The 27,945-nt window shown below is 57.4% G+C and overlaps 1 protein-coding gene across 1 annotated transcript; it reads right to left on the bottom strand.

The window, feature by feature from the left end:
* Positions 1-7: 7 nt before the first annotated feature.
* AP3B2 (adaptor related protein complex 3 subunit beta 2) lies at positions 8-26,675 on the bottom strand. The gene is made up of 26 exons (XM_036277899.1): positions 26,563-26,675; positions 20,280-20,355; positions 20,066-20,140; positions 19,658-19,753; positions 15,835-15,995; positions 15,492-15,558; positions 15,216-15,398; positions 14,858-15,141; positions 14,576-14,630; positions 14,188-14,259; positions 12,996-13,058; positions 12,519-12,651; positions 12,139-12,248; positions 11,381-11,557; positions 7,469-7,655; positions 6,318-6,436; positions 5,781-5,889; positions 5,290-5,413; positions 4,799-4,982; positions 4,619-4,679; positions 4,214-4,320; positions 3,806-4,034; positions 3,348-3,432; positions 3,012-3,109; positions 582-720; positions 8-391 (listed from the first exon to the last, which is right to left on the bottom strand). The coding sequence occupies exons 1-26, from the start codon at positions 26,673-26,675 to the stop codon at positions 241-243; spliced, it is 3,258 nt and encodes a 1,085-aa protein (XP_036133792.1). The 3' UTR covers positions 8-240.
* Positions 26,676-27,945: the final 1,270 nt, after the last annotated feature.

Raw genomic sequence — 27,945 nt, 5'->3', positions numbered from 1 at the left:
AACTTGCTACATAAAGAGCTATAGAGAGCTGGGGACCAGGGAGCAGTGCTGTCTCCCCCTGCACACTGAAGTCACCGAGGAGCCCACAGGGAGGCCCTGGGAGGGACCTGGTGACGACGGAGGGAGGGAGGAGCCCTGCGTGCTGTCTGGCATGAGGAATCCTCGAGGGGGGTCTCTAATAGCCCAGACGTCATGAGGGAGGAACAAGGGGGGGGTCAAAGAAGTCAGAGCACTTGGGAGTCACTGGGTCAGAGCCTGTACCACATCCTTCACCAGCATGGTGCCGATCACCATCTTTTCGCTGTTGACTGTCAGCTGGGCAGGTCCAGTGGGCCGCGCATCCAGGGTCAGCAGGACCAAGCTCCCACTGGTCAGGGTCCTCCCTGCAAACCTGAGGTGGACATTTACCCTCCGGTCATCACCAGGTTCCCTCCCAGACCCTCCCCGTGGGCTCCTCAGTGACTTTCGTGTGCAGAGGGAGACAGCAGCTGCTCCCTAACCCTAGCTCCCCAGCTTTCTAGGGGCCCTCCTTCAAACCAGGCCCAACAGCCCATCTCTTCTCCTCTGTGAGGGCCCAGTACCTGTACTCATCAGGCGTCCCACAAGGGACACGACCCAGGTTGGCAGTGGCGGTCACTTTCTGCACCACAGTGTGGTCACTCCGGCTGGTGTCGGGCAGCGTGAGCTTCTCTGTGATCTCATTCATGCCCGTCAGCTTTCCTGGGGGCGGACCAGGATGAGGGCAGAGGCCGTGGTGGGTTCACCTGGGTCTGCCCATGGAGCTTCCTCACCAAGTTCTCCGGCTGGGCAGGTCTGCATCTCCCTCAGCCGTCTTGGGGACGGGGTACATCCCTTTCGGGCCTGGCTCTCCCTCAGGAAGCCTTTGTCGGTCTTCCCAACCAACCAAGGGCTCCATCCATGTTACTGACCAAAGACTTTGTGGCCAGTCACTTCTTAGAGGTTTCCCCCACCCTGGACCCCACACCCTCTAGTTTTTCCCGGTTGGCTCCCAACCAATTCAAATCCCTCCCAGCTCCTGAGACGAGTCCTCGAGGGCTGGTGGCCGCTGCCTCCTGGCCAAGGCCTGGTCCTCGTCAGACAGGCAAGAGCCCAGGAGGCCACGCAGCCTCACAGGTGGGCCCTACCTTCACCCGGGGCAGCAGCTCCGGGCTCGGCCAGCTCTCACGTGCCCCAGGAACACCCACTGCAGCCCTGTGGGCTCCTCGTCTGCCCTCCCCCCACCCTCTCCCAGCCTCTCTCCTCCCTCTGAGAACTGGCCCCTCCCAGCTGCTCCCACCCCTCCATTCCTGATGAGCGATGTTTCCTTGCCCCTGTACTTTTACTCCATGTCTGTCTCCTTGCTCCTGAGAGGGCCTCTCCAGAAGCAAGACTGCTGTGTCTCCCTCCCCGTTCACCACCCAAGTCCTCCGCAGAGTGCTCCCTTCCCCAGCGGGCCCCTTCGACCCACTGCAGGTGGCTCAGCTCCCTTTCGCGGTGACCTGCTCTCTCATGCTAGCAGCAGCCTCCTATCTGCTGGCTCTGAAGTCTCACCCTCCGGGCCTGCAGACCCCAAGGCCCTGGCTCTCCCCCAACTTCTTGCTCTGTGCCTTCTCTTACCACCACCCCCTTTCTCCTGAAGGAAGGTCCTGGCTGTCATCTCCCCAGCTGCCTCCCAGGGTGACCTCACTACATTCACAGCTTCAGTTATCACCTCTGTGCGCATGACGCCAGCCTAGAAGTGTCTCCCGGGCACAGGCCCACATTCTCAGTTGCACACTCAACACTTCCTCCTCATTTTCCCAAACGCCCTGCAAAACCAGCTTATCCAAACCCACCATGATCCCCCCCCACTGCCTAAACCCATCTTCCTACCAGATCAGGACTTTGGCAGATTACAGCCTGCAGGCCAAATCCAGCCCACCACCAGGTGGCCGGAAATGTTGTTTATATTTTTAAATGTTGGGGGATCAAAAGATTAATAGCTCACGACACATGAAGATCATATGAAATTCCAATTAAAGTGTCCATAAATAGATTTTACATGCACACAGCCACACCTGTTTGTTTACGTGTTATCTGTGGCTGGCGGTTACAACGGCAGGGTTGACTGACTGCAGCGGAGGCCCACAAAGCCTAAAATACTGGCCTTGTGGCACATGACAGAAAAAGCATGCTGACCCCTGGTCTGGGTGAAGGGCAGTCGTTCTCCCTACTATCCGAGTCTGAAATTCTAGGACAGCTTCTCTGCCTCTCTCCTCCTCCTCAGGAGACATGCCTGTGGCTTTCCTCTTCCCAAGGCCACCCCTGCCCAGACCCTCGCCGCCTTTGTCACGACCGTAATCCTGGGCCTCACCAGCTCTCAGCAAACCTGTTGCATCAGCTGTACAGCTGGCCGCAGAATTCGGCCGCAGCCTCACACAAGGTGAATGCAGGTTCAGAACCCAAGCCGGGCTCATGCAGCCCCAGGCTTCCCCCAGGAGGCCGTCCTGCTGCTGCTGCTGCTGCAGGTTCTGTTCGTCCTCGCTGTGAATGCTGCCAGGTCCTCTCGGTGAAGCAGAGGTCTGGACCCGGCCCTGTCCTCACTCACACACTGTCACTGACTCCTCCACTGCCGGGACAGCGGACCTCAGGCCCTCCTCCCTCTGACAACGGCGGCGGCCCCTCCAGCTCTGAAAGTCTAGGGCTGAAACCCTTTAGCACGGCATTCGAGGCTTCCAGAAACCAGACGTGTTTTCAGCTTTGTTCTCACTACTCCCCTATGTTAGGGACTCCTGTGTCCCAAACCAAACTGCTCCCTCTCTTCTTCCTGTCACCTCTCACCAACACTCACTGGTGGCGCTGAACTCCCGGCCGGGCCGAGTCCCAGCTCGCCACAGCCGCACCGAGGTGCGCGGCCTCTGCAAAGCCTTTGCTGGAGCCCGAGCTGCGAGGCCTCCCCGTCTGAGGGTCCTTCAGCATGGCTGTGCTGGAGCTTACTGAGCCCCTCCCTGCCCACCCCACGGAGCACTCACCCTGCTCCTTCTTGAACTCATTCTCACTCATGAACACAGGGGCCATCAGCTCCCCAACAGGTGGCTGAATGGAGACGTAGAACTGTCGAGTCTGGGTGCTGGGATGGGGGAGAAGACAGAGGAACAGAGAGTGAGGCCCCATCTCTCCCCTCACCTCCCACTTTGTCTAGATACAGGGTTTGGAGGCAGGAGGAGAGTGAGGTAAGAGGGCTTGGGGTGGCTTCCAGACCCTCCACATCATGATGTCCCCCGTCCACCACCACCTCCAGCTCCTCTTCGTTGTGACCCCACCTCTCTCCAGCCCACCCTCCCACCCCGCCCGGGATGGACACACACCACAGCTGGAAGTTGGCCGCCTGGGTCGAGTCACAGAAATCAATGCCCATGATAGCAGTGGCAGACTCTCCGGGTGCCAAGGACTCTTCAGTGGGGTGAGACAGGGAGGGGGAGGGAGAGACACCATCACCCGACAGGGCCGAGTCCCAGACTCATTCTCCCCTCCAATGCCAGAGCTGACCAGTGCCAGCGTCCTGGGCCCCTGGAGACTAACCCTGATTTTCTCCTGAAATCTGAGCACCCCCCGCCACTCTCACGCATTTACGTCAGTCTTGAATCAGCCAAGCCTCAAGCACTCCCTGGCCTGATCGGGACTCGCTCATTTCCTCGTCCGCCTCGTCCACCAGGGCACGGGCCATGCTACATGCCCTCTCCGTGTCCCCAGAGCCTGGCCCCTGGTCCGGCACAGAGAGGGCATCAGCAGCCACAGAGAAGGTGACTCTGCCCAGGAACCGCACCGATTTCAGGGAATTCCTGGATGCTGATGCCAGCAGGCAGTTTGGGGGTGCCCACACGCAGGCCCTTGATGGGGGTCTCAGAGCTGTTGGAGAAGTGGATGTGCAGAGACACCATGTGGGGGTCCCCGGAGAACGGCTGGCGGCTGAAGGTGTAGTCCACGGCCAGCCCCTCACCCGCTACACGGTGCAGGAGCTCCTGCCTCCCAACCCCCGACACTGGGCTCAGCAGCTAGAGGAAGGGAGAAAGATGAGGGGGAGTGTGGAAAGGAGCAAGAAGAAGCCTGCCCCAGCCACCTGGGGTCATCTAGCGCCGGGGCCTCAAAGCGTTCCCCTCCATCACGGCCCCTACGCACAGGTCCACACCACAGGATGCGGCACAGAGCGGTGTCCCTGTCCCAGGCCACTCACCGAGGGCACCAGTGGGGAGTCAGTGAGTGTCAGGCCCTCCAGGTCTGCGGCCAGACTAGTGGACACAGCCGCGGCGGGAGACACCGGCTGGATGCTGGGAGGGTTGACTGTGGGGGAAGAAGAAGAAGACGATGATGGGCAGAGGCAAAGTGGACTTGGCCTGAAGTGGGCAGGGCTCAGGAAGCAGACGGTTCAGCACCACGGACAGCGGAGGCACTGTCGGGCTGGTGTCTGTGCGCACCCTTGACCCCAGCCCCATACTTGGTGCCCTCTCAGGTCTGAAGATGTGTTCTGTCTGCTCACCCCACGCCCGAGCCCTGAGGAGCCTAACCCAGAGCTCCCTCGGGCCTTCCTCAGCCACACCCCCAGGCCTCCTTCCCCATGACCTCTGCTGCCCAAACTCACAGTCCTCTAGATCCAGCAGGGACACCTCCTTGGCGGCAGGGGCGCTTTTGCTGCTGGAAGGCTGAGAGAGAAAACAGGGTGTGGGTGTGGGAGGCAGTGCTCAGGCACAAGGCCCCATGGTGCGTTCTGATGGTGCAGGGTTCCTCCCTGAGCCCAGCCCCGCTGCCCCAAGGCCCTCACTGCCTTTTTCCTCCAGGACACAGGTTCCGCCTGCTCCTCCTCAGTCTCGGATGACATCTCCGACTCTGACGAGGGACTGCTGGAATCGCTGCCCTCGTCCGAGGACGAGCCTTCGGCTTGTCCCTTCGTCACCTTCTTTCTCTTCTTCATCTTGCTCTTCTCACCTTCTTCCTCACTCTGCTCACTGGGGGACAGGGGCAAGCGGCACTCAGGCCCAGACTGGACCCCCGCTCCTTGCTCACAGAAGAGCGGGGAAGCCCTGAGGAGTGGGGAACCTGGGCCAGTGGGTCCTGTGGCAGCTCAGGCCTGATGGCCTCTCCAGGCTGCCACCTCGAGACCTCCTGCGGCCACGGCAGCGGCCACGGCAGCAGCTGACCAGGGTGTGGGCAGGCCCCACCAGCTCATGAGGCTCCCGGGCTCCCAGGAGTTGGCCTAGGCTACGTGCTGGCCCTTCTTTCCCAGGGAGATCTCCAGCCCCGCCCACCTCTCACCTCTCACTGCCCCGCCCCTTCTCCTCGTCCTCATCCTGATCTTCATTGTCGGACTCGCTGCTCGACTCCCCAGAGCCGCTCTCGCTGCTGCTCTTACTGTCCGATTCGCTCTCGGACTCTGGGTCTGCAGAAGAACCGTCTCAGGCTCCCCTCCCTGGGTGCAGGCCTCCCGGGTCCAGAGCAGGCGGCCTGGGCTCGCAGTTTCAGACTCAGCACTGAGGCTGCAACCCTCCCCCCCAAACCCGCCCCTGCTTCCAGATGCCGACTAGAGCACCTGGGGGACAGACGGACCTGCACGAGCACACACACCCCGGGACCTGCAAGCCCTCCGGAGAGTAAACACAAAGACAGGGACACACAGGTACACACCCCCTTGGACACATGACCATGTAACACACACACACACACACACACATACACACACACACACACGGGCTTCAGACAGCACACCCGTGGGCAGCAGCACAGGGCCCAGCTCTCAATTTCCTCACCGCTGTCTGCAGACTCCGTGGGGCCCGACTCCCCCTCAGAGTCTGAGTAAAAGGGTTTCTCCTTCTCCTTCCTCTTCTCCCGATTTGAGCACTTGGTCCATTCAGGTACCTGGAGATGGGGGGTGGTGGGAGGGTTCCTGAGTCACGGTTGGGGAGGGGGAACGGAAGCACAGAGCCTTCTTATCCTTCACCCCACTGCTTCCGGCCCGAGGTCCTGTCCCAGGAGGAAACGGTGGGGGAGGGAGGTACCCTGTCCAGGAGGGGAAGGCTGCTGCGCGCAGAGGGCACTGCTGAACCAAGGGGACAGAGGGGAGGGAGCACGGGGGAAGCAGGGACGGGGAGGGGAGGGAAGCACTGCACGCTGAGCAGAGAGCACACGGCACACGGGTGCGGGGACCTCGGTGTACTCGCCCAGGAGGCCCACGTGCGTCTCAATAAGGGAGAGGTCTTCTTCCTGCACGTAGGGAGGGTGTCAGGAGGGCCAGGCGCCACCTGAGACACCAGGGCTCCCTGCGTCTGTCTCCCACCCCTGCTGACCTCCACGTTGCGCACGGACGGGTCCGGGGCTTCCTCTGGCCAGTCTGGCAGCTCCTGGTAGCCTGTGGCCTTGGCATTGAGCAGGTGGGACAGTGAGCCCAGCTGGAAGTGGTCCCGGTCTGGAGACAGGGTGAGAGGTCAGGCCAGGGTGCCAGTGAGGCATTGCCCTGGGAGTAGTTTCCTGGGGGCCGGTGATGATTCGGGGGGGGTGCCCTAGGTGGGTAAACGAAAGGATGGATGTGCCCCTCAACGGTCCTCCCACCATGACTGCACCTTCAGGCCCACATGCTGGAAGAAAGGTTGTCTGGCCTGCCCAGAGCAGGAGGCAGGAGGGATGGCAGGAAAGGGCAGTGGGCAGCTTCTCTCCCAGGGCAGCGGGGGCTGTGTGGTCTGGCACCGCCAGCTCGGGAAGGAGGGGAAGGAGGCCCAGCTGCGAGGAGCATAGCAACTGGGAACGAGGGGCCGGCCAGGCTGGGTCAGGGGCCCAGAGGGCTGAGAGTGAGTCCCCATGGGGGTGGGAGGACGTCAGGGCCGGGGGAGCGCAGCACAGAGACTTGCAAGTGGGGACCATGTTGGGAGGAGAGAGGGACGGCTTCCCTTCTTCCCAGATGTTCAAATCTGCCCCTTCCCTCAGATGGGAGTCCAGGGAAGAGAAAAAGCAAAAGATTCCAGGAGAACCAAGCTTTGTGGAGGAGGCTCCCCTCCTGTGCGGGCTCTTGGGTCCAGAGATGAGCTGAGACAGGCCAGGTGAGGGTCTGGGCCCCAGGTTGGATCTTCGGAGGCAGCCCGAACTGTTAGGACCCTTGCCAACATGCACCTCTCCCGGTGTGTTTGCTCTCTGCCTTCCTGGACCCTTGCACTTAAACTCTTGCTGCATAGAGCTGCTCAGGGAGACAGCCGGAGAGGAGCCGAGGAGCCCACCAGGCTGGGAGAGCACACTGGGCTTCACGGATGCTGGCGCTGGTTGTGGGTGGGTAGAGAGTAGCCCTGGGTGCGGCAGGACGGGCACAGGGGTGGGCTGCGGGGATTGGCTTTTCTCCAGGAGTCCTGCCCACAAAGCCTTGAGCGTGGCTGAGACAGAGACCTCAGGGGAAGCTCTGGGACCAGGGTCCTGCCCCCGCCCCAGGAAGGTGCCCTGATTTTAGCCCCACCTTTGAAGGACGACTCCAGGACGGGAGCCGGCTTGGGTGCCAGGAAGAGCTTCTTGGCGTGGCGGCTGAGGGCCCCGCCCTGCTCCGAAGGGACGATGAGCTGCCGGGTGAAGCGTGCGCGGTCGCGGATGTCATAGTTCTGGTCGTACTTGGCCAGACTCAGCACATACTGGGTCAGCAGCTTGGTCTGGGGGACAAAACGGGGTCAGCAGTGGGCAGGGAGCGGGGGCCACAGGAGGTCTCAGCACCAGACTCTGAGCCACCTCCACACCGTGCTTCCCTCCCCTCAGACCCGCTGCCCCACTCCCATCCCCCCACCACCACCGCAGACTTTGTCTTCCCTCCCCTCCTGACTCCTGACCCCTGCTCTGACAGCCACCTTTGGGCTCCCCTCCTCTTGACCATGGACTCCATTCCGTCTTCAGGTTTGTGCTCCCCATGACCCCAGTCCCAGCTCCTTCCCCACCTTGTCCAGGCCAGGTCAACCTCTACTCCGAGGTGCCAGGGTGAGTGGAGGTCTGGAACAGTCTGAGGCCTCAGAGTTTCCAGGTGCCATCACCCAGGGGAAGCTGGATGACAAAAACTGTGGCAGGGGCTGCCCCCACGCCCCTGGACCCATGGGGCAGATTCTGAGCCGCCCTGGGGTCTCAGCGCCACGGTCCTGCCCCGACAGGCTCTATTGAGATCAGAGCCAACGGCAGTGCCTATGGGGTTGCTGAAGCCACATGGGGTGCACACTCTGCACTCAAGGCAGCCATATCCCACGACCCCAAACCTCTCGATTTCTGCCCTGACCCCAGCCTCGTCTAACCCGTCTTTACAAAACGACCATGGTAGCCACCGTTTATAGAGTGCCTTCCAGGACCAAGCGCTGGGCCAGTGCTCCACACTATCCCGTCACCCCACAACCCTCAGAGGGAGCGGCGTTACCCCGTGTACAGAGCAGCAGCAGCATCCAGGCCTGGACCCTCCAGAGCCTGCACTCTAGGGGCTCCCCTCACGCCCACCTGTTGACTGGAGGGGGCTGCCCTCATCCGGGTCTCTGTCTCTTACGACCAAGACAGTCAAAAACCACCAAGTACACATGCCCCGAGTCACCACAGCCAGAGTGGCCGGGCCAGCAGGGGCCAGCAGAGACAGCCTGGAACTGACTCTGAACTTCCTGACGTTGTGGCTACATGCAGCCTGGGACGTGGCTGACCCAGATGAAGTGCCAGGGCCATCAGGAAGAGGTCCACGAGGTGCAGAGTCCCGAGGTGCTGGCCCAGAATCAGAGCTGCTGCGTGGCAGAACTCCAGGGAGCTGCTGTGATTACACTCGTACCCCTAACACAGCCCGCGGGACTCCGGGCACTTCGGGGCCTCATGTCAGCTCGGTCCCTTCCAGCATCAAGCCGCCTGCAGCGCTGTTCCCTTCAGACAAGCCCTCCGAACCCCACACTCCCCTAGGATGCCACCGCTGTGGACTTCGGCACAGACCTGCGGCTCCCTTGGCCGCACCACCTCAGCGGCCAAGGCTACTGATGCCCTGAGCAACATGGTCCATTTTAAGATGCTGCTGATCCCTCTTCCGGTTGGACAGTGTCTCCCTCCAGACTTCCTGGCTGGCTGATCACAGACCGCCCCTGCCCCCACGTCTTTGCCTAGGTCTGGAAAGACATGTTCAGGATCTGCATCTATCTGTCCACAGCCTCAACTGCACATCAACAGCCAACATGAGAACAGCCTGGTCCGCCGGCCTTTGTACCACAGATTTGCCTGTAACACTCCATTACCCTTCTCCACTCCAAGTGTCCTCCCCCAGGACTACGGCGTCCATTCTTCCCCACCAGGACCCCCCCCCCCCTTGGCCTAGCAGACCCTGCAGGAATCACAGGCTGCTCATGAGGGCCCACCAGACGCACTTCTATACACCAAGAACGGAACAAGCCTCCCTCTGGCCAGCGGGCTCCGGCTGCCAGGCAGAACTGTGAGGGGGAACAGGGACACCTCCCGAGAACCTGCCGATAGACCTGCCGTCCACAAACACCTGTTAAATCATGCCAGGGAATCTGGCTATTCAAAAAAAACAAAAGGCCCTGGCCGGTTTGGCTCAGTGGTTAGAGCGTCGGCCTGCGGTCCGGAGAGACCCGGGTTCAGTTCCCGCTAAGGGCATGTACTTCGGTTGCAGTTTGTCCCCGACCCTGGTTGGTCGTGCGGTGGCAGCCACTCGATGTGTCCCTTTCACATCGATGTTTCTCTCTCTCTCTCTCTCTTCCTCTCTCCCTCCCACTCTATCTGTACAAAAAAATGGAAAAATGTCCTCGGGTGAGGATAAAATAAATAAATAAATAAATAAATAAAAGAATGGAAGTACCTCCTCACTTCACACAGTACATGAAAGTCCGCTCCAGATGGGTGTGGCATCTGGGCCTCCCCCATTCCTGCCTTCTCATGCCTTTGTAACCACCTCCCCTGGAGAGCGGGGTCAGTAATTTGGGAGGGGTGGCTGGGACTGCTGTGGCCTGTGGCGCTCCCAGAGTGTCCCCCCATGGCACCGGAATGGGGGGCGCATCACTGCTGTTATGTAAGCATGGCCATGCAGATGTCCAAACCACCTCTCTCCCAGCACACCAAGGACGCCCTTTCTCCACCAGCAGCAGAACAGGGTGGGCAGGGAGGAAGCAGGGAGGAGGGGGTAGGAGGCAGAAGAAAAGTTCTTTTTTTTTTTTTTTTATCCTCACCCAAGGATATTTTTCCATTTTTTGTACAGATAGAGTGGGAGGGAGAGAGAGGAACAGAGAGAGAGAGAGAGAGAGAGAGAGAGAGAGAGAGAGAGAGAGAGAAACATCGATGTGAAAGGGACACATCGAGTGGCTGCCACCCGCACGACCAACCAGGGCCGGGGACAAACTGCAACCGAAGTTCGTGCCCTTAGCGGGAACCGAACCCGGGTCTCTCCAGACCGCAGGCCGACGCTCTAACCGCTGAGCCAAACCGGCCAGGGCAAGTTCTTGATATTTATTGAGTCAGACCATCCTAAGGGGCCTGCGCGGGGAGGCCTCCGCTTTGGGTGAGGGGTGCCCGCGGCTCTGCGCCACCCCGACTGCAGCACTCACTGCTCTGAGCTCTGCGCTGTTTCCCTACGTGCTGTGAGCACTTGGAGGCCAGCAGCCAGGGCTTGCTCGCTGCCATTTCCCCAGGACACAGCTCAGTGACAGGCATGGCCGGCACTCAGGAAACTTATTCTAGAGCAGTCAATCAACAATAACGCACGCAGCCAACACACGTGGCCAACAGCGACCACTTGGGAAATGCCACGTGGACACGCCCAGGCTTGTGAAAACGCCAACGACACTGTCTGGGGCTCAGTCCTGAGCCTATCGGCACGGGCCTGCGTGGCTCCCCACCCGCACTGCTTCGTCTCCTCCTGTGTTCCTCCCACCTGCTCCTTGCTCCCCTCTGAACAAGAGCCACACTAACACCTGTTCAAGGACGGGGTGCTCCCCAGGGTGCTCCCTCCGCCTTCTCCTTTCCAAGCTGCTTCTCCCACAATCCCGACACCCACACCCAGGGCCCACTGCCTCCACACGTGGCCGCTGTCCTTTGCAGCTCCTCACATGAGGGCCCTGCCTCTCCAACCCGCGTCCCTGGGGCCCGCTCTGGCCACCATGGATCAAAGGAGCCATGGGAGAAACACAGCGCCACCACCCAAAGACTGCCATGGGATGCCACCTTCCGCCCTACCAGGCCCTGGTCCCCAGAGTAACTATGGACACTGGGGGACACTAGCTACTCGGGAATACCAGCCACCTGCCCTGAACTCTCTTCAGAAAGAGGTGCTGGAGTTCACGCCTACCTGGTGAAGGCGCAGAGTGCTGCCCGGGCTGTTTCTGGGGACCCGAGTGTTTTAGGGGCATCTCTCAATCTTTACCTGCTTGGAGTTGGTCAGGTAGAGCTTGGCCGCCAGGTTGATGACCTGCAGCTTGACAATGTCTTCCTCTGCTGTGAAGGACTTGGCCATCTTTCTCAGGACGTCGGGGGCAATCTTGGGGACGTGCTCACAGTACTCACCGATGAGCCACAGGATGCTGGCTCGGGCCATGGGCACCTGTGGGCGTGGGAGGCGTCAGGACTGGAGTGAACGTGCGTGTGGGCGCGCACGGGGCCTGCCAGGGAGACGGCACTCCTCCCGTCTGCGCTGGCCTGCTGTATTGTGGGTCAGTGGGGTGGTGGGAGAGACTGAAGGGTGGGCATTTCCTGGGCTGCATCTCCCTTCTTCCGGGGGGTTTCACTGGCTTCTTCAAGCCCCAAAGTCAGTCATGGTTTTAAAGACTGATGTCCGGGATCCCGTGTCCTCAACGCTTCACTCCCTGCTCTCTTCCTGAATCTTCAGGAACACCTTGTTTGAAAGTTTCAATTTGGCAGGAAAACACAGGGTTTTTCAACCGGCCATCCTTGGCAGGAGCATTGGAGAAAACTAGAGTGGGGGGCTCTGTGAGGGACCCCCACAGGGAAGGCGAATCTTGGGCGACACCACCAGGGTCGCATGGCCCTGTCTTACCCGTCCTTCCACCAGAAGACCTTTCAGAGCGAGTATGGAAGGTCCGGAGGCTGACTTTGCTAATTACAGGGACTCAGAGTCACGGGGAGGACGCTGGGACGGAGAGGGGCGCGGGGCCACTCCCTCACCTGGATGTTGTCCGTGAGCTTCGCCAAGTGCTTGATGATCTCTCCGTGCTGGGCCGGCTGCATCTGCAGCAGCTTCTTGATGACCACCACTGACTCTGCGACCACCAGCTCTGTGGACGGAGAAGGTGGACCCCGCGGGGGCAGATGGCCACATGCAGGCAGACAGACACTACAATGCCCCTAGACCTGGCTCTCTTCCCCATCCCCCTGCACCCCTCCAGTGGCCCTTGAAGATGCAGGAACACCTGGACACTAATGGAGGCAGACAGACTGATGGACACACATTGAGCCTGGACAGACAGATGGATACCCACTGGCCGTCTGACACGCAGGCAGACACCCACTGGTCATCCAAGCTGGACACTCAGACACACACTGACCATCGCGGTTGGACAGCAGCTGCACCAGGCCGTTGAGGCAGGTGTCACGGACTCGGCCTATGTTAGTAGCACAGCGTCCAATGGCCTGGATCGTGGCTGCCACAAAGTCCTTGTCCATGCTTCGGATGTAGGTCTGCGGGACACCACAACAGAGTGACCCCCCCACACCCCGCAGGCAGTGACCCCTCAGTGACTCTGCAGGCTTGTGGGTGACCTTCTGGAAAATTGTCACCCCTCACTCAATGACTCATCATGCCAGAGACTAGATTCTGGGAGAGGGAGTGACACCCTCATCTGTCGCCCAATGACTCCCTGGCCCAAGGCCAGCAGAGGCATTGGGAGAGGATCCAAGATAACTGTTTCTCCACTGTGGACCCTTAGGAGAAGTCTCAACCCACAGGACAGTTCTTGCTGTGCACAAGGAGCTGCAGGCAGCTCCCCTGGGCCCCTCTGGATGGGAGCTGCCCCGGCCCATACCTGGAATTCCCGCAGGACCGTCGGGATGTTGGTCTCATTGGCCAGGTTGGTCAGCACTTCCAGCTGCAGGGAGGCAGAAAGGGGGCATTCTGTGCTTTCACAACCCATCATTCCAATCACCTTCCGCAGCCCAGCAAACCACCCTCAGGGCAGCCCTGCAGCATCCTCACTCTGATAAACTTGTCCACAATGCAGAGGACCGTTTACCTCTGAAATGGATTCCCGGACAGCACTTACAGCATGACCAGGTCACCTCTCCACCTCCACTGACAACGTAAAGCCTTCCACACTGCTTTTAGGATAATGACGAATGTCCTTCCCTCGGTCTGTAAGTCCCTGAATGACATGACCACTGTCTACCTCGGATCTCCCACCACTCCCCCTTGCCCTCAAGGCAAGTCACACAGGCCTGCCTGTCAGACTCCTGCCTGCCTCAGGGCCTTTGCATGTGCCGTTCTGATATAGATAATTCACGTTTCTCAGGCCTCAGTGCAAGCCTCCACCTGAAGGAACATTTCCCTGGCGCCAGACTAGATCAGGTCCTCCGACTTTACACTCTTACAGCTCTTTGCACTGTTCTTTCACACCGTATCTCGAAAATGGGTTTTTCCATTTGTTTTGTGATTAGCTGCTGCATGCCCCCTCCTCAAGTAGACTCTAAGCTCCACCAGGGCAGGGGGCCTGGTTAGTCCGCTTTCTCTGAACTGTTTAAATTACTCAGTGGGGTAACAGAGCAGGAATGACTCCTGCCAATTTTCCCGTGGGCATGTGTTTGCATGAGAGCCTGAGGGGGTGGTTGTGTGGGGTGATAACACCATGGGTGGAAGACAGAGAACTGCACTGGGAAAGTGTGAATTTTCAACTCAGCAGAACTGACCTAGGGGTAGTTACCTCAGCTCCCCGGGTCCACATTTTAATAGAATGGAGAAAATGTACACTTCCTGAGGTTATTATGAAAAACAAATTGCTTCATGTGAAAAGTGGCAGGTGTGTAACGGGTCTAGGCAAAGGGCAGTCCCGTGCCGTCCCCCTACCCTCATCAGCCCGGCTTCCTGAGCAAACCTTCGGCCGGGGCGGCCATGGGCTCAGCCCCAGAAACAGGCAGGCACCAGGTGGCCCCTGTGGGTACCTGAGTGGGTCTGTGGTGTGGGCAGTGGGACAAAAGGCCATACCACTTCTCTCCGCCACTCACCTTCAGGATCTTGATCTGGGTGGGGTCGGTGGACCTGATGTAGAAGCTCTTCAGGTAGGGCTCGAACATGCCCTGCACAGGAGAGGCAGCCGGAGTTCCCTCACAGCCTCTCTCCAGGGCCCCCCTCCTCCTGGCCCAGGGCCCAGGACCCTCCCTGCCCATCACTGTCCTCCACTCCTCATTCTTCCCCTCCTCCCTCCTAGAGCTGATGGGGGTCTTTCTTCACTGGGTTTTCTTCCCCGATTGGCCCTCAGGATCCTGCATTTGGGGTCTCCCATCCCCCATGCCGCCCTGCCAAGCCACTCTCCCAGCCAGCCTTGCCCTGGTGCCCCTGACGCCACAGAAGCCACCCACAGAATGGGAGGACGGGCCTTGGCCGCTTGCTCACCCGGCGCTTGATGGACATGGTGGCCACATTCTGGAGCACCACGTACTGCACCTCACTGCAGAGAGGACGGTCAGAGGTTACATGGACCCCTGGTCAGGGCCAGGGCCGCAGGCAGAGTGAAGAAAAGGGGACCGAGGAGAAGGGAGGAGCGGCCGGTGTGGGCCGGGCACCAGTGGGAGGAGGGCGGAGCCGGGGTCAGCCGGCGGGCAGGTGGGGGCAGGACGAGCGAGGGTCCAGGAGTGGGGCGGGGCCGAGCAGGGTGTGGGCGGGGCGGGCCCCCACCTGTGGCTGCGCAGCAGGCGCACCAGCGCCTTGGCGATGACGCCCACCTCGGCCTTGGGCGCCAGGTGGAAGTAGAGCTGCGCCACCGCCATGACCACCGCGGCGCTGCGGCTCTGCAGCAGTGGCTTCGTGTTGCGCAGCAGCAGCCGGTGGTCGGGGTCCATCACGTAGGGCTTCCTGGCGGGCAGCGTCGCGGTGGCCGCCTCCTCCGACCCTGGGCCCTTGGCCTCGTCCTCCTCTGAGCCGTAGAAGGCTTTCTCGGGGTTCTCCTCCAGAAGGGACTCCTGTTGGGGAGACAGGTGGGGCAGCGGGGGGCTCCTCCCGCGACCCTCCTCCCCCTCGGGCCAGGCGCGCTCACGTTCTGGGTGGGGCTCAGGAACTGCGTGCGCGCGTAGCGGGTGAGCATGCTGATGATGACCACCTGGCCCCACTCCTCCACGTCGATGAGCAGGTTGCAGAGCTTCCGGTAGTTCTTGTGAATCAGGTCGATGCGCTCCGGGCACACCTCCTCGAAGGCCATCACCACGCTGCCCGCCACGAGCTGGGAACCGACAGAGAGAGAGGGTCCATGGAAGGGCAGGAGGGCCTCTGTCCAGCACCCTCCCACCACCCACCCTGTGTACCCTATACACACCGTGGTCTTGTCGGCCAGGAGCTTCTCAATGACCTCTATCAGCTGGTCCTTCTGGTCAGAGTCCAGACTGCGGGACACACTGTTGAGAGGGACTTGCCCCCCCATCTCCATCTTCCCAGTGTCCGCCCAAGCGATGCTCCCCCCCTCCCCCCTGTATTCATAGAGAGGTGTGAGCCGCCACCCCCACGGTCCTCCATCTGTCAGTTCCCACAACTGTCTTAAACCACCTGAAGGGCAAAACAAAAGCAGGGCAGTCTGCAAGACCTGACCTGAGACAGGCCAGGGTGGCCAGGGGACTTGGGAACCGCCCCCCAGAGGAATGACGGGCAGCACCGGGTCACACCTGTAGAGTTTAGGGATGGCGTGGGCAGCGGTTTTCCGCACGTAGGGCGACATGTCCGAGGCAGCTTCCTTGATGGCCAGCATCATGATGGGCACTATGATGGGCACGCGGATGCTGGAGAGGACCCGCAGGGCACTGGCACGAATCAGCTGGTTGGGGTCCTAAGGGCAGAAGTGGAGGCAGACTCATGAGAGGCCGCACCTGTGGAACCACCAGCTCCTGTTTCCCTGCCCCTCCTGCCCCTGGATGATGTGCCCGTGTTGGGTTCCTGGGACCACTGCCTGAGGACACTGACTTTTGGCCCTGGCTGCACAACTTGGACACCTGAACAGGCGTGGCCATGGGCTGCTTGTTTTAGAAAGAACGGGAAGCTTTCAGAACTCGAAAGTTCCTTTGTTCATGCCGGAGGTGACTACCAGCAAACGCAAGCTGGTCTCCCTTCCCGAGAGTTCCCCTCACATTCCTCTCCCCAGTGATCCTCCCCAGCTGCTCCCCTCCTCTCCTCCCACAGAACTTAAAAGAGAAGAGTGTGTGGGCCCTTCCTCCTTGCTCCTATAGCTTCCTGAGAAGGACCTCAGACAGTGTACTGCAGCCATGGGACAGCAACAGAAACAGCTGTAAATGACAGTCCCTCTGGGAGGAGGCTGGGCAATGGCAGGGGCTGTACATGCAAGAGAGATGCCACCCTGGTTTTCTACAACGGAGAAAGATCCACAACAGTACTGACAAAAATGATGGTAATTCCTGTCAAAACTCTGGAATTGATTTTAAAACAGATGGTTTAAAAGCACTTATTTAAAAAGCAGGAGTCTGTATTTTCTTAGAGTAAAATCATATCACAATCACCACTAAAATGTATTTTCCATTTTTTAGAAACATTTTATTTGAAAATGATTATGGATTCACAGGAAGTTACCCCTCAAAAATTCTTTTTCCTTTCTGACAGGGTAACTAGGCTGGTAGGTATTAACACCGCGCATCCTGACTTCAGCAAGGCTGTGGTGGGAATCTCTCACAGACTTCCAGGATGGTCATTTGTGGTGCAGGCCTTTTGTTTCACTGAATATATAAGCATTTTAAGAGCAGAATTCATGTTTATTTTATCTCTGAGTCATCACAGCACAACCCTCTGCACATGAAAGGTGTTAAGAAATGTTTTTGCTATTGAATAAGATCCTTCCCAATAAGATAGGAAATTCAGGCTGACTGCAGGTAGGTAGGCGCACGACTTGGTAAAAAGTTATACACAGAGAAGGCCAGTGTCAACCTGGAAACGTGACACTGTATGCCCAGGACCCAGTCGGCTGCCCTGGTGCACAGAGCTTATCAACATCTCGGAGGAAGACACACAGTCAGAAGCACCCCGTGCTAAACCACTAAAATTAAATTCGGGAGATTCGTAGGAGATTCAAGGGACCGACTGCATGAAGACAGGATGGAGGGAGGCCTCGCTTATCTGCTTGCCAACTGGACGTTTGTCTGAATGGAACCAACCACATTAGGGGGCTGCTGAGAAGCCTGATAAAAAGAAGGGGGACCCCAGGTAGAGATGACTGGTACGAATGTACAACAGAGACAAAAACAAAAAACCACAAACAGTAACAATAACAAAAAGAAAGTGAGTTTTAGAGAAACACATATATGATACCATTTGCAAGACAGCATTATACATGATTTAGGAATAGGTAAATAAGCAGTAGCAGGATAAATATATACATACATACATACGAATGATACACAGGGGAAGAGGCAGAGGGGGCTTTGGCTGTTTGAAATTTTGTTTCTCCTTTTTTTTTAAATTTTTTTTTTATCCTCACCCGAGGATATTTTAACATTTTTTGTACAGATAGAGTGGGAGGGAGAGAGAGGAAGGGAGAGAGAGAGAGAAACATCGACGTGAAGGGACACATCGAGTGGCTGCCACCCGCACGACCAACCAGGGCCGGGGACAAACTGCAACCGAAGTACGTGCCCTTAGCGGGAACCGAACCCGGGTCTCTCCGGACCGCAGGCCGATGCTCTAACCGCTGAGCCAAACCGGCCAGGGCGATATTTTGTTTCTTATGTTGGGTATACAGCTATTCATTGCATTGTTCTTTATGCCTTTGGTGAGTCTGAAAACTTGACAAATTATAGCTATGGAAGTTTCAACACAATATAACAATTTTAAAAATAGCAATTGTCTTAAAATGGAGCTTGTTGCCTAGGAAGAAGTGAGTTCTCAGTCATTGGCGAGATGGTCTAGAGCAAAGGTCAGCACTGAAGCCCTCAGGCCAAGTCCGTCTTCTGCCTTTTTCACAAATTAAAATGTACTGGAACGCGGCCATGCCCACGCATTTATGGCTGCTTTCACACTACAGGGGCAAAGTTGAGTAGTTGCACAGTTGACACTGTATGACTTGCAAAGCCTAAATGACTGTCTGGCCGGAACCAGAATAAGTTTGCTGGCCACTGTTCTAGAGAAATCACTGAACTGAGCTGGACTCGATGAGCTCTGGTTTTCTAAAAGGGAAGCAAAGGCCAGACTGTAGAAACTACAGGTATGTGTAAAAACCTGTCCTTGCAAAAATTCCAGAATGATTCTTATAAGATGATTTAACCCTGATTCAAACTAAAAGATTACTCACCAATCTGAGATAGATCCTTTGGTTCAGACTTTTAAAAATAACCTAGCACAATGTGTGGCATAGATACCCGAATACTTTGCTGAGTGAGTGAGTGAACATATATGCAAGTGTCCTGCTTTCCGCCCATCAGGGAACACCTTGTCAGCCCCTCCCGCTGGCCGCAGCAGATTGAACCGGGCAGGATTTGGGTGGTCCATTCTCATGAATGCATTTCATATACAAAACAAAAGGTGCGAACATTCAGTTTAAATGTTCAGTTTAAATTGTCCTGTGCACCAGAAGGTGGTGGGTTTGATTCCTAGTCAGGGCATATACCCAGGTTGTGGGTTTGATCCCTGGTCGGATGGGTACAGGAGACAACCAATTGATGTTTCTCTCTCTCTCTCTCTCAAATCAATTAAAATATATTTTAAAAATTTTTTTAATAAATAAATAGTGTGGGGGAATTCAGCCTCCACTCCAGTGTAAAGGACTTGACTCCCCCCACGTCCCTTCCTGTAGGGGATTTCAGTTCCCACCTGCCTCAAAGAGCGTTTCACCACCTTAGATGAAATCCAGGTCGTTAAAGGCGGCTGTTTTGCATACACCAGGCATCTGAGATAAGGCTAAACAGAATACGGAGTTTGTTCCAACCCTGCAGGAATAACTGGCTGTGCTGAACGTACAGAAAATAGGTCATGTGTCACGTCCTCTGCGCTCACCCTTGAATTCAGCCTGTGTGTCTGAGGCAGCCCTGCTGCATGGCCAACTGCACTGTTTTCCTCTGTGGGACTCATTTGTTGTCGGTAAATCCTTCTATCCTCCTTACACAGTTCTAGGTGAAAAGATCCCAAAGTCATTGTTCTCTAGATACCTAGACTAGGTGAGGCTCTCACACCCACAGGTCAGCGGCTCCCGTGTCTTAAGGAGCCTGACTTCTGTCTGCCAGGCTGCGGACAACAGTTCCTTTGCAGCAATGGGGTCAGGGCCAGTGGGGTCCACTGTCAGGGGCCAAGGGGTGCATATCTGAGGCCGCCATTCACACCGGCTTGTCAGGGGAGAACGGTCTCTGGACACGCCCGTCATCTTTCCTCTGAGTCACTCCCCCAAGCTCAGGCAGGTGGGAAAGGGCCTCGGAACGCAGGCCCCTCCCTGGGCCCACTCTTCCAATCCAGCACCAGTGAGACCAGGCCCACGGAGGCGCTGAGACCACTGACCTTTAGGCCGCGCTGGAAGGTGGAAATGGACAGCAGGGCCAAGTCTTGCTGCTCCTCAGCGTAGCGCACCAGGTACACGTAGACGAGCTTCTTCACCTGGGGGAGAGCAGGTTTCCCCAAAGGGATGGTGCCCCCACCTCATGCAATGTCATCACCCCGTCATCCCCTGACTGTGGTCCACGGGGACACATTTCTTCAGTGGGGAAGAGCACCCCTAGTATACCCTGCCTTGTCTCTGACCCACATCTAGATCAGGGACATGTGGACAGGGTCTCTTCCTGGACCAGGGACATGTCTGGGCAGGTCGGGCCACCAGGGGCTGGATGGTTCCCTTCCTCATCTCTGACCAGCTGCAGTTTATTCCTGGTGGAGGGGGGCATGAGGCACACCTCACTGGGGAGGGCTCACCTCTATGTTCTTACAGGCCACATTCTTCACCACAGCGGGAAACAGGTCTGAGGCGTTCTTTCCCCGGGCGATCATCTGGGTGGTAAGGTCAAGGTCAGGGGAGAAGGAGTAGGGAGGAGGCCAGCGCTTCATAGGGGATGGTCCGCGAAGGGACAAGGAGAGCTGCTGTTTGACCCCTTCCCCAAGGAAATTCTCCTTCTTCCCTCCCCCTTACCGCCACAATCCTCTTCATGGCCTCCAGCTTGAGGGAATCCTTGTTGGTGTCCAGCATCTCCTTCAGGTCATCATGCCTGGTGGAGGCACAAGAGGTCAGTTGAGGGCACAGGGTGGAGGGGGGGCGATCAATCAGGAGGATCCAGGCAGGAAGAAGGGACGTGGGTGGGGACGGCTCGGGCAGGACCTCATCAGAGGGGAAGGAACTAAAAAGTACAGATCAGGGGACTGGGGGTCGGGAGAAACATGTGGGTCAGACAGAGTTGTGGGTTGAACTGTGTCCCCCTCAAAAAAGATATGTTGAAGTCCAGCGAGGACTGGAGTGATCCATCTACAAGTCAAGGGACACCAAAGACGGCCAGGAAACTACAAGAGTCTAGAAAGAGGCAAAGTGGCCCTGCTGACACCTTGACTTGGGACTTCTGGCTTCCTGAACTACGAGACGATCCATTTGTGTTGCTCCCCATTCAGCGACTAGACCACGGATGGTTCCCTGGCCAGGTGCCCGTGTGCAGCGATTAGCCTGCCCAACCATACTCAGAGGTCCTGGCGCTGGTGGTCAAAAAAGTGAGCAGAGACCTGAATGAACCCCTGGGAAAATGTGCCTCCACACAGCTGCCAGAGTTGAGGGACACCTGACGCACTCATCCACTGCCAAGACAGCTCCAAAATGTGGTGAGCAGCAGCGTGCGGAGACCTGCGCACTCTCTCACCTCCCGGATGACACTCCGACGACCCGCAGCTTTTGACCAGGCAGGAGAACCCCGCCTGGAGAATTGTCAGCGATGGCAGAAATTAAAGAGCAGCGTGTGCAGCGCTAGTCACGGAAGTGGAACACTCAGGGTAACAGAAAGCCAGAAATTGGGAGCGGCGCTATTCGGAGAGGGAAGAGCGTGACAGCAGTCATCGAGAGGCCAACGCGACTGCTGCGGGTGCTGAGCAGTGAGGAAGGGACGGATGCTAAGGGGAGGAGGAGAGCCCGACAGCACACACCCCTAGCCATGGGGCTGCAGTTTGTAGCAGTGCGTGAGTGCTTCACAGATAAAAGCGGAACAAGACAGGAAGGGTGCGAAGAAATTCACGTTCCGAAGAATTTTAGCAAGTGTTCCTGCTGAAGACATTTTTTATGGAAAGCAGAACAGAAAGATGACGCCTTCCAGAACGCAGAGGTCTTGCTAGCGGTCAGAGGAAGGCAGAATATACCCAGCCCCAGTCATGTCAACCTAAAACTCCACTACTTTGGGGGATGCCCCCTCCAAGCGGGAAGACACGTCTCCTCTCCTCAGGCCAAGCCAGGTGCAGAAGGCAGCCACCTTGTCACTCTCCCAAACACAGCTGGGGGGCTGAGCCCACAACAGGGGTATAGACAGAAGTACGGACCGTTCAGCCAGGCCTGGGCAGCACGGAGGAGCTGCATACCACTTCCTCCAATATACAAATGCAACCCACTGCACCCCCGGGATCTTCCATAGATGCCCCACAGTCAGCTCCCACCCCATAGACACCTACATACTCCAGCATCTCCACCAAATGCCGGTACCACCCACATGTACCAGACACTCCTATATGCCTCCCAGACACACCTACACCCCCTAGACACACCTATACCACTAGACACACCTACAGGCCCCAGACACATATACAGTCCATACATAAACCCACACACACCCATGACCTCCACTGAAACACAGTCATAGGCTCACCACACCACACAGGCACTTTCCACAGAAACATGTTCTCCACACATAAACTCCCACACCTATAAACACACACGCCTCACCTCCATACCCCTACGGACACCCACAAACCCATACACACATCCCGACAGACACATACCCACCACAAGACCTCTCCACGCTCCCCCGACACCCTCATATAGACATACACACCCCACACATACACACCCGCTACACACGCAGATACTTTTTTAACAAAATTCGGTCATTCCAGGATCATTCACCAAAATGGCCACTGGCCTCCTGTTGAGATTCTTGACGCTATAACTAGGCTTCTAAGGTCAGATACATCAGCCTCAGGGATCCTGTGCCCTCCTGAGGCGCCAGGTGGGTGTCCTCACCTGTCACCCTGGGGTGCCTTTCCTGGGAGCAGTGGTTGGTCTCTTTAAATTCTGGGTGTTCTCTAAAGCAGAGTTCCTCACACCCGGGTGTCCTCACCACACCCACAAATGCCACAGTTGCTTGTCAAATGCACATACCCCAGGGCCTGCGCTGGGGCACCCACACCACTCCCACCCACCCAGCCTGGTACACACATTCCAGGCCCCTGGAGGCTCCAGGCCCCGGGCCAAGAACTGAGGGAGGGTATAGGGCAGAAGTACAGGCAGGACTGTCAGATGCCCACTAACACAGACAGACCACCTGGAGCCCCTCGTCCTCACTCCCACCAGTATGTTCTCCAGAGCGAGCGGAAGGGAGACGCACAGCAACACCCTGCGGTCGTGAAACCTTACTCTCCATAGTCAGATCCCCTTACACCACTCGCTCTGACCTGACCCCTCACCTGGCTTGAGGACCTCTGGGGGTTAAACATGGCATCTGAGGCCAGTCATGCTCACCACCTCTCACAACACACGCTCCAGTTCCAATTCACAGCCGGGAGAGGCTGGCCAAACCCTGTTGGAGCTTTATCCTGTCCCCAAACCTCACCTAGAGCCTATTCTGGCCTGGGCCTGGGGAAGGAAAAGGTCATTGTGGGACCTCAAACTTCCAACACTTGACAATCCTCCTCCCCTCAGAATTCTGGGGAGTTAACACTTCTCATCATCCCCACTCACTCTCAGTCCCCATACTGTGACCCCACCTGCCCCACCTGGACCTAAATGCCAGCCCAGTCCTCTTTCTCCGGAGCGGTGGGACCGAAGGTCTGGCCTTCCCGGCTATCTGGGTGGGGTCTCCAGGGCTCCTCTGTACCGTAGTGGCTGGCTCTGACTCTGGCCTTGGCCAGGCTCTGGGCAGGCTCCTTCCAGGGATGCTTCTGGAGTTGTGTCTTCCTCCGGAGCCTGGAGCCACCGAAGCTCCTCGGGCTGCAGGGCCTGGTACCAGGGTGGGGGCCCGCCTTCGGGGGCCAGCACGGGGCTAGAAGCCTCCTGGTCAGCCCCGCTGACCCCTCTGGCCCCTGTCCTCACCACGGCCCCCGGGAGCTGCAGGAATCGCTGCATCGCACAACAGGTCCTGCTCTGGGACGGGACTGAGCTGACCAGGGAGCTGAGGACTCTGTCACTGTCACCAGATGGCCCGCCCCCGAAACTCAGAAACTGGACACTGGCAGGGAGAGCGGCTCTGGTTTCCTCCTTACTGCTCAGAGACAAGGACTCAGGAGGGGAGGAGACTGGGCACTAAGCCAAGCCTCAATCTCTGAGCAGGGAGCTCGGGGGTCAGGGGAGCCGATCCAGACAGAGGGAGGGGTGCCCTCCTTACTTCTAGTCACACCAAAGCTGGACCTCTGCCTCCCTAGAACCACTCTTCAGAAACCCTGCACACTCCTTTCTGCTCTGACCCTGACCTTCTTGCCTCTTCTTATCTCACCTTCCTCCCTGCCTGGCCTGGGCCTCCAGGTCATCCCTCCACCTGCTCACTCACACCCTTGGCCCTCTGGTCCTCACTCCCTTTCTCTGCCAGTAGTGGTTGATTTTATTCACTGGATTCCAAACCCCCTCAACCCTCCTCAAGTTCCCACGCTCAGCTTTGCCTTAGATAAAATCCCTCCCAAACATCTGTGCTCTCCTCTCTTCCTGCTCTCCTTTCTCTGGGCAGAGCTGGTCCTCCCCAAAGCCAGGCCAGTCCGGCCACTCAGCTCTGTGAGCCCCTGCCCCCCATCACTCTGGGTCTGTGCCTCCTTCTATTCCCTTCGGTCCCTCCCACCCTCCTGGCTGCTTCCCATCAGCAGTGAAAGTTGCTCTAAGCGCTCCCATCCTAATAAACAAAAACGACAAACTTAAAACAGACAAACTTCCTTGAATCTGTGTGCTCCTCCAGCGACCCCTTCTCTCTTTGCCCTTTACACTCAACTTCTTTTTTTTTTTTAATCCTCACCTGAGGATATTTTTCCTTTTTTTTTTTTTTTTTTTTGTACAGATAGAGTGGGAGGGAGAGAGAGGAAGGGGGAGAGAGAGAGAAACATCGATGTGAAGGGACACATCGAGTGGCTGCCACCCGCACGACCAACCAGGGCCAGGGACAAACTGCAACCGAAGTACGTGCCCTTAGCGGGAACTGAACCCGGGTCTCTCCGGACCGCAGGCCGACGCTCTAACCGCTGAGCCAAACCGGCCAGGGCTACACTCAACTTCTTGAAAGCAAGATTCTCATTCACCGTGTTTTACTTATTCAGCTCCTATCCACCTCTCTGTTCACTTTAATCTGGCTTTAGATGTTGATTAGAATTTAGGGCTGAGGGGGTCATGATGTCTGCAACTTACATGATTCAGCTAAAAATAAGCATGACTAGATGGCTTGATAAAGCAAATGTGGCACAATGTCAACCATGGTTGAATCCAGGTGAAGGATGTACATATTACCGTATTGCTCATTCAACTTTTCTGTTTGTTTGTAATGTTCACAATAGGATATTGGGGAAAATGATCCAGCTTCTCCTCTGACTTTGCCAGAACGGGTCTCCCAGGGCAGGAGGTAGGGAACAGGACAAGGAGGGGTTGACCTGCTCTTTGTCAAACCAATGGTCACAAATGTCTTTCCTTGTTCGACTTGACCGCGAATCCATGTTTTATTTGCCTCCTGTTTTTTGGGTTACTTTCTGTTACCTTGAAACACTTTCCCCCTGCACTCTGGTCACCCATAATATTGGTGTCTTCAGGGCTTATACCTGTGCCCTGGATGAACTCATATACTCTCCTTGGGTTAATCTTCACTTCCTTCTGTGGCCTTACACACACAAACACACACACACACACACACACACACACACACACCCCTCCTGGAATCCAGAACCTAATGTTCAACTACTAGATTATAATCTCAGAATGTCCAAAGCTGGACTCGACACTGTTTTCCACAAATCTGCTTGTAACATCTTTACATCCAACCATACTGAAGAGCACCGCCATCTATCTAGCTGCAGTCACTAGGAACCTCAGTATCAACCTTGTCTTTTCCTAGCCCGGTCCTCTTACCTCTTTCCTAATTAATCATCAGGTCCTGGCTTCCACCTCGAGAGCCCTCAAATCCTCTGCCCCTTCCCTGTTCTAGGCCATCACCATATCCTCCCCCGCCTACTTCAACCCTGCTGTCCCCCCCCACACACACACACCTCTGGCTCAATCCAGCACACCCTCTAATTTCTTCTCCATGATTCAGCCTGCGATTCTTCTAAAATGCAAATCTGGTAAGAGCAGTACCCCCAAAACTTTGGCCTCTCCCACCCTCATTTCTGGTCACTTCCGTGGTGTGCATGGTGATTATGGCCCTACTGTACCTGCACCTACAAAACCTGTGATCTGGCTTTCCTTCACCTCCCCGTCTTCCTACACGCTCTCTGGTCTGCCTGAAACACCCCTCACTCTCCACTCTCCAGGGCCAGGGCCCAGCTCCCCTAGTCCTTCCCACCGTCCCCACTACACCGCATTGTCACCAGCAGACTCTTTCTCTGTGCTCCCCACTCCAGAGCAACTTGAGGACAAGGACCATTTCATGTTCATGGCTGTATTCACAGTGACTAGGACTAGACTCCACAACGTAGGCCCTTACATATGCTTGTTTCAGAATTTACCAATGAACGAAGGAATAAGGCAGAGGTGGGGAGGGCAGAGGGAAGTTAGGGTGGAGTTGAACTACTGGAGCAATGCACCAGGTAAGTGATGGGGATGAGAACGTGGGGACCAGAACGAGGGGAAGCGGATCTGGAGGAGGAGCCACGCCCGGGAAGCTGGAACCTAACTCCGGGTGGGCCTTCCTCGCCAACTCTGACCCCTCCCCAAGTTCTTCTGCAATCAATTGGCCTTGTGGGGGAAAGGCGGGGAACCGCATCCAAACACGCAGAAACCCCGAGGGCGGAAGGGTGTATCCTCCAGGAACAGAGGGGGCTGGCCCTTCCCCTCCAGCCTCCAAGCCCCTTCTCGGGGCCCAGGTCCCTCCCTGTTGGGAAGCTGTGTGGGGACCTGTGGGTGGCACAGGGCTGTGGGTTTCAGTGCGGCCGGGGCGGCCTGGCGGCCGGGCGCTGTCCATGGTGCCGGCGCCGCTGCGAGGCCGGGCGCAGGCGCGGGACGGGGAGGCCCCAGCCCCTGCCCACCCTCTGCTCGCCTCCCTCACCGCTTGTAGTCCGAGGAGAAGATGCCGCCGCTGGCCGGGTCGTGGCCGTATTCGGGCTCCCCTGGGCCCGCAGAGCCTCCCTTATCCTCATTGTAGGCGGGGGCGGTCGACATGGGTGGCCGGGGTGCAGCGGCGGCGGGCCGGGGAGGGGGCGCAGTCAGGCGGGCGGGTCTGCGCCGGCGGCGAGGTGCGGGGCGCTCTGCAAGGGCCGCAGTCCGCGGAGGCGCAGGCAGCGCGCCGATTTATCAATCAGGGCGGCGCGCCGAGGTTCTTAAAGGCACCGAGGCACCGAGGCACCGGTGCCCAGTCGCGGGAGGCGTGTCCACGGGAAGTCTACTCCGCCCCAACCCCTCGCAAACCCCTCCCCCTCAAGGACTGTGCGAGCCCTCAGGGGATGCACCTCCAGGTCTGCCTGACCTGAGGATGGGACCACCTTCCAGGGATGCAGACCGCCTTCGCCAGCCCTCGCCCACCTGGCCCCAGGGAAGGGCCTCTAGGGAAGGGGCTGATCCCAGACACAAGCACCTCACTCAGTTGGGGATCCTGGACCACTGTCCCAAAGGCTGACCACAGAGACCAAAGACAAAACAGGGACAAAACAGAAGGGCGGTGAACCCCCACTTCACCTTTGGAAAATAGTTTACTGACCATTTTTTCAGCCTCCATACACACCCTGGAGGGCCTGAGATCAGCCTAGTTCGTTGTCAACTCCGTGTCCACTGACACCCAGGAAGGAAGGAAAAGAGGAGAGGCTGGGACAGGGTTTGGTGCGATCATATGAAGCCTCCAGCTCAGCGGCCAAGGTCAGAGGCACCCCAAGGAAAGACGACCTGGATCTAGAAGGAAAGCAGTGATCAGGCAGAGGAAAGGGATGGGATCCAGTTGGATCTGAGTTTGGGGCATCGAGTTAGATAGCAGGGGTCTCCTGGCTGGGTTTGGGGGAGGAGGTCAGGAGGGCTGGACTTTGGAGAGCAGAAGAATCTGTGGAACTGAGTCTTCATCTATAGACTAGGATCCGTATCTCCAAGGCCAGAATCGGTGGGCCTGGGTGGAAATGGGGGGGCCCAGAAAGGTGGAGCTGGGCTCCAAAGGTAGGTTCCCTTAGAGGAACAGCAATGGGATTGACCAGGACCAGAGCAGTGCCTGGAATTAGAGGCTCGTAGGCTGAAGTAGAGATGTGGCCAGGATCTGAGCAAGGGCTCTGATGGAGTGCGCCGCGCCCAATGGATTTCAGAGGAGGGGAACCAAAATGAGTGGGCAGGCCTAGTTTGCTTCTGGGGGCTTTGATTCTGCCAGAATAAAGTCACCCTTGAGTCTGAGGCAAGTAGGTGAGGGTGGGTGCAAGGGTGTGAATTTTGCAGGTACACACTGGTGAACTGCAGT

The sequence above is a fragment of the Molossus molossus genome, unplaced genomic scaffold (assembly GCF_014108415.1).
Source record: "Molossus molossus isolate mMolMol1 unplaced genomic scaffold, mMolMol1.p scaffold_m16_p_24, whole genome shotgun sequence".
Taxonomy (NCBI): domain Eukaryota; kingdom Metazoa; phylum Chordata; class Mammalia; order Chiroptera; family Molossidae; genus Molossus; species Molossus molossus.
The sequence above is the reverse complement of the archived record's forward strand: the minus strand, read 5'-3'. Positions and strand labels throughout refer to the sequence as shown.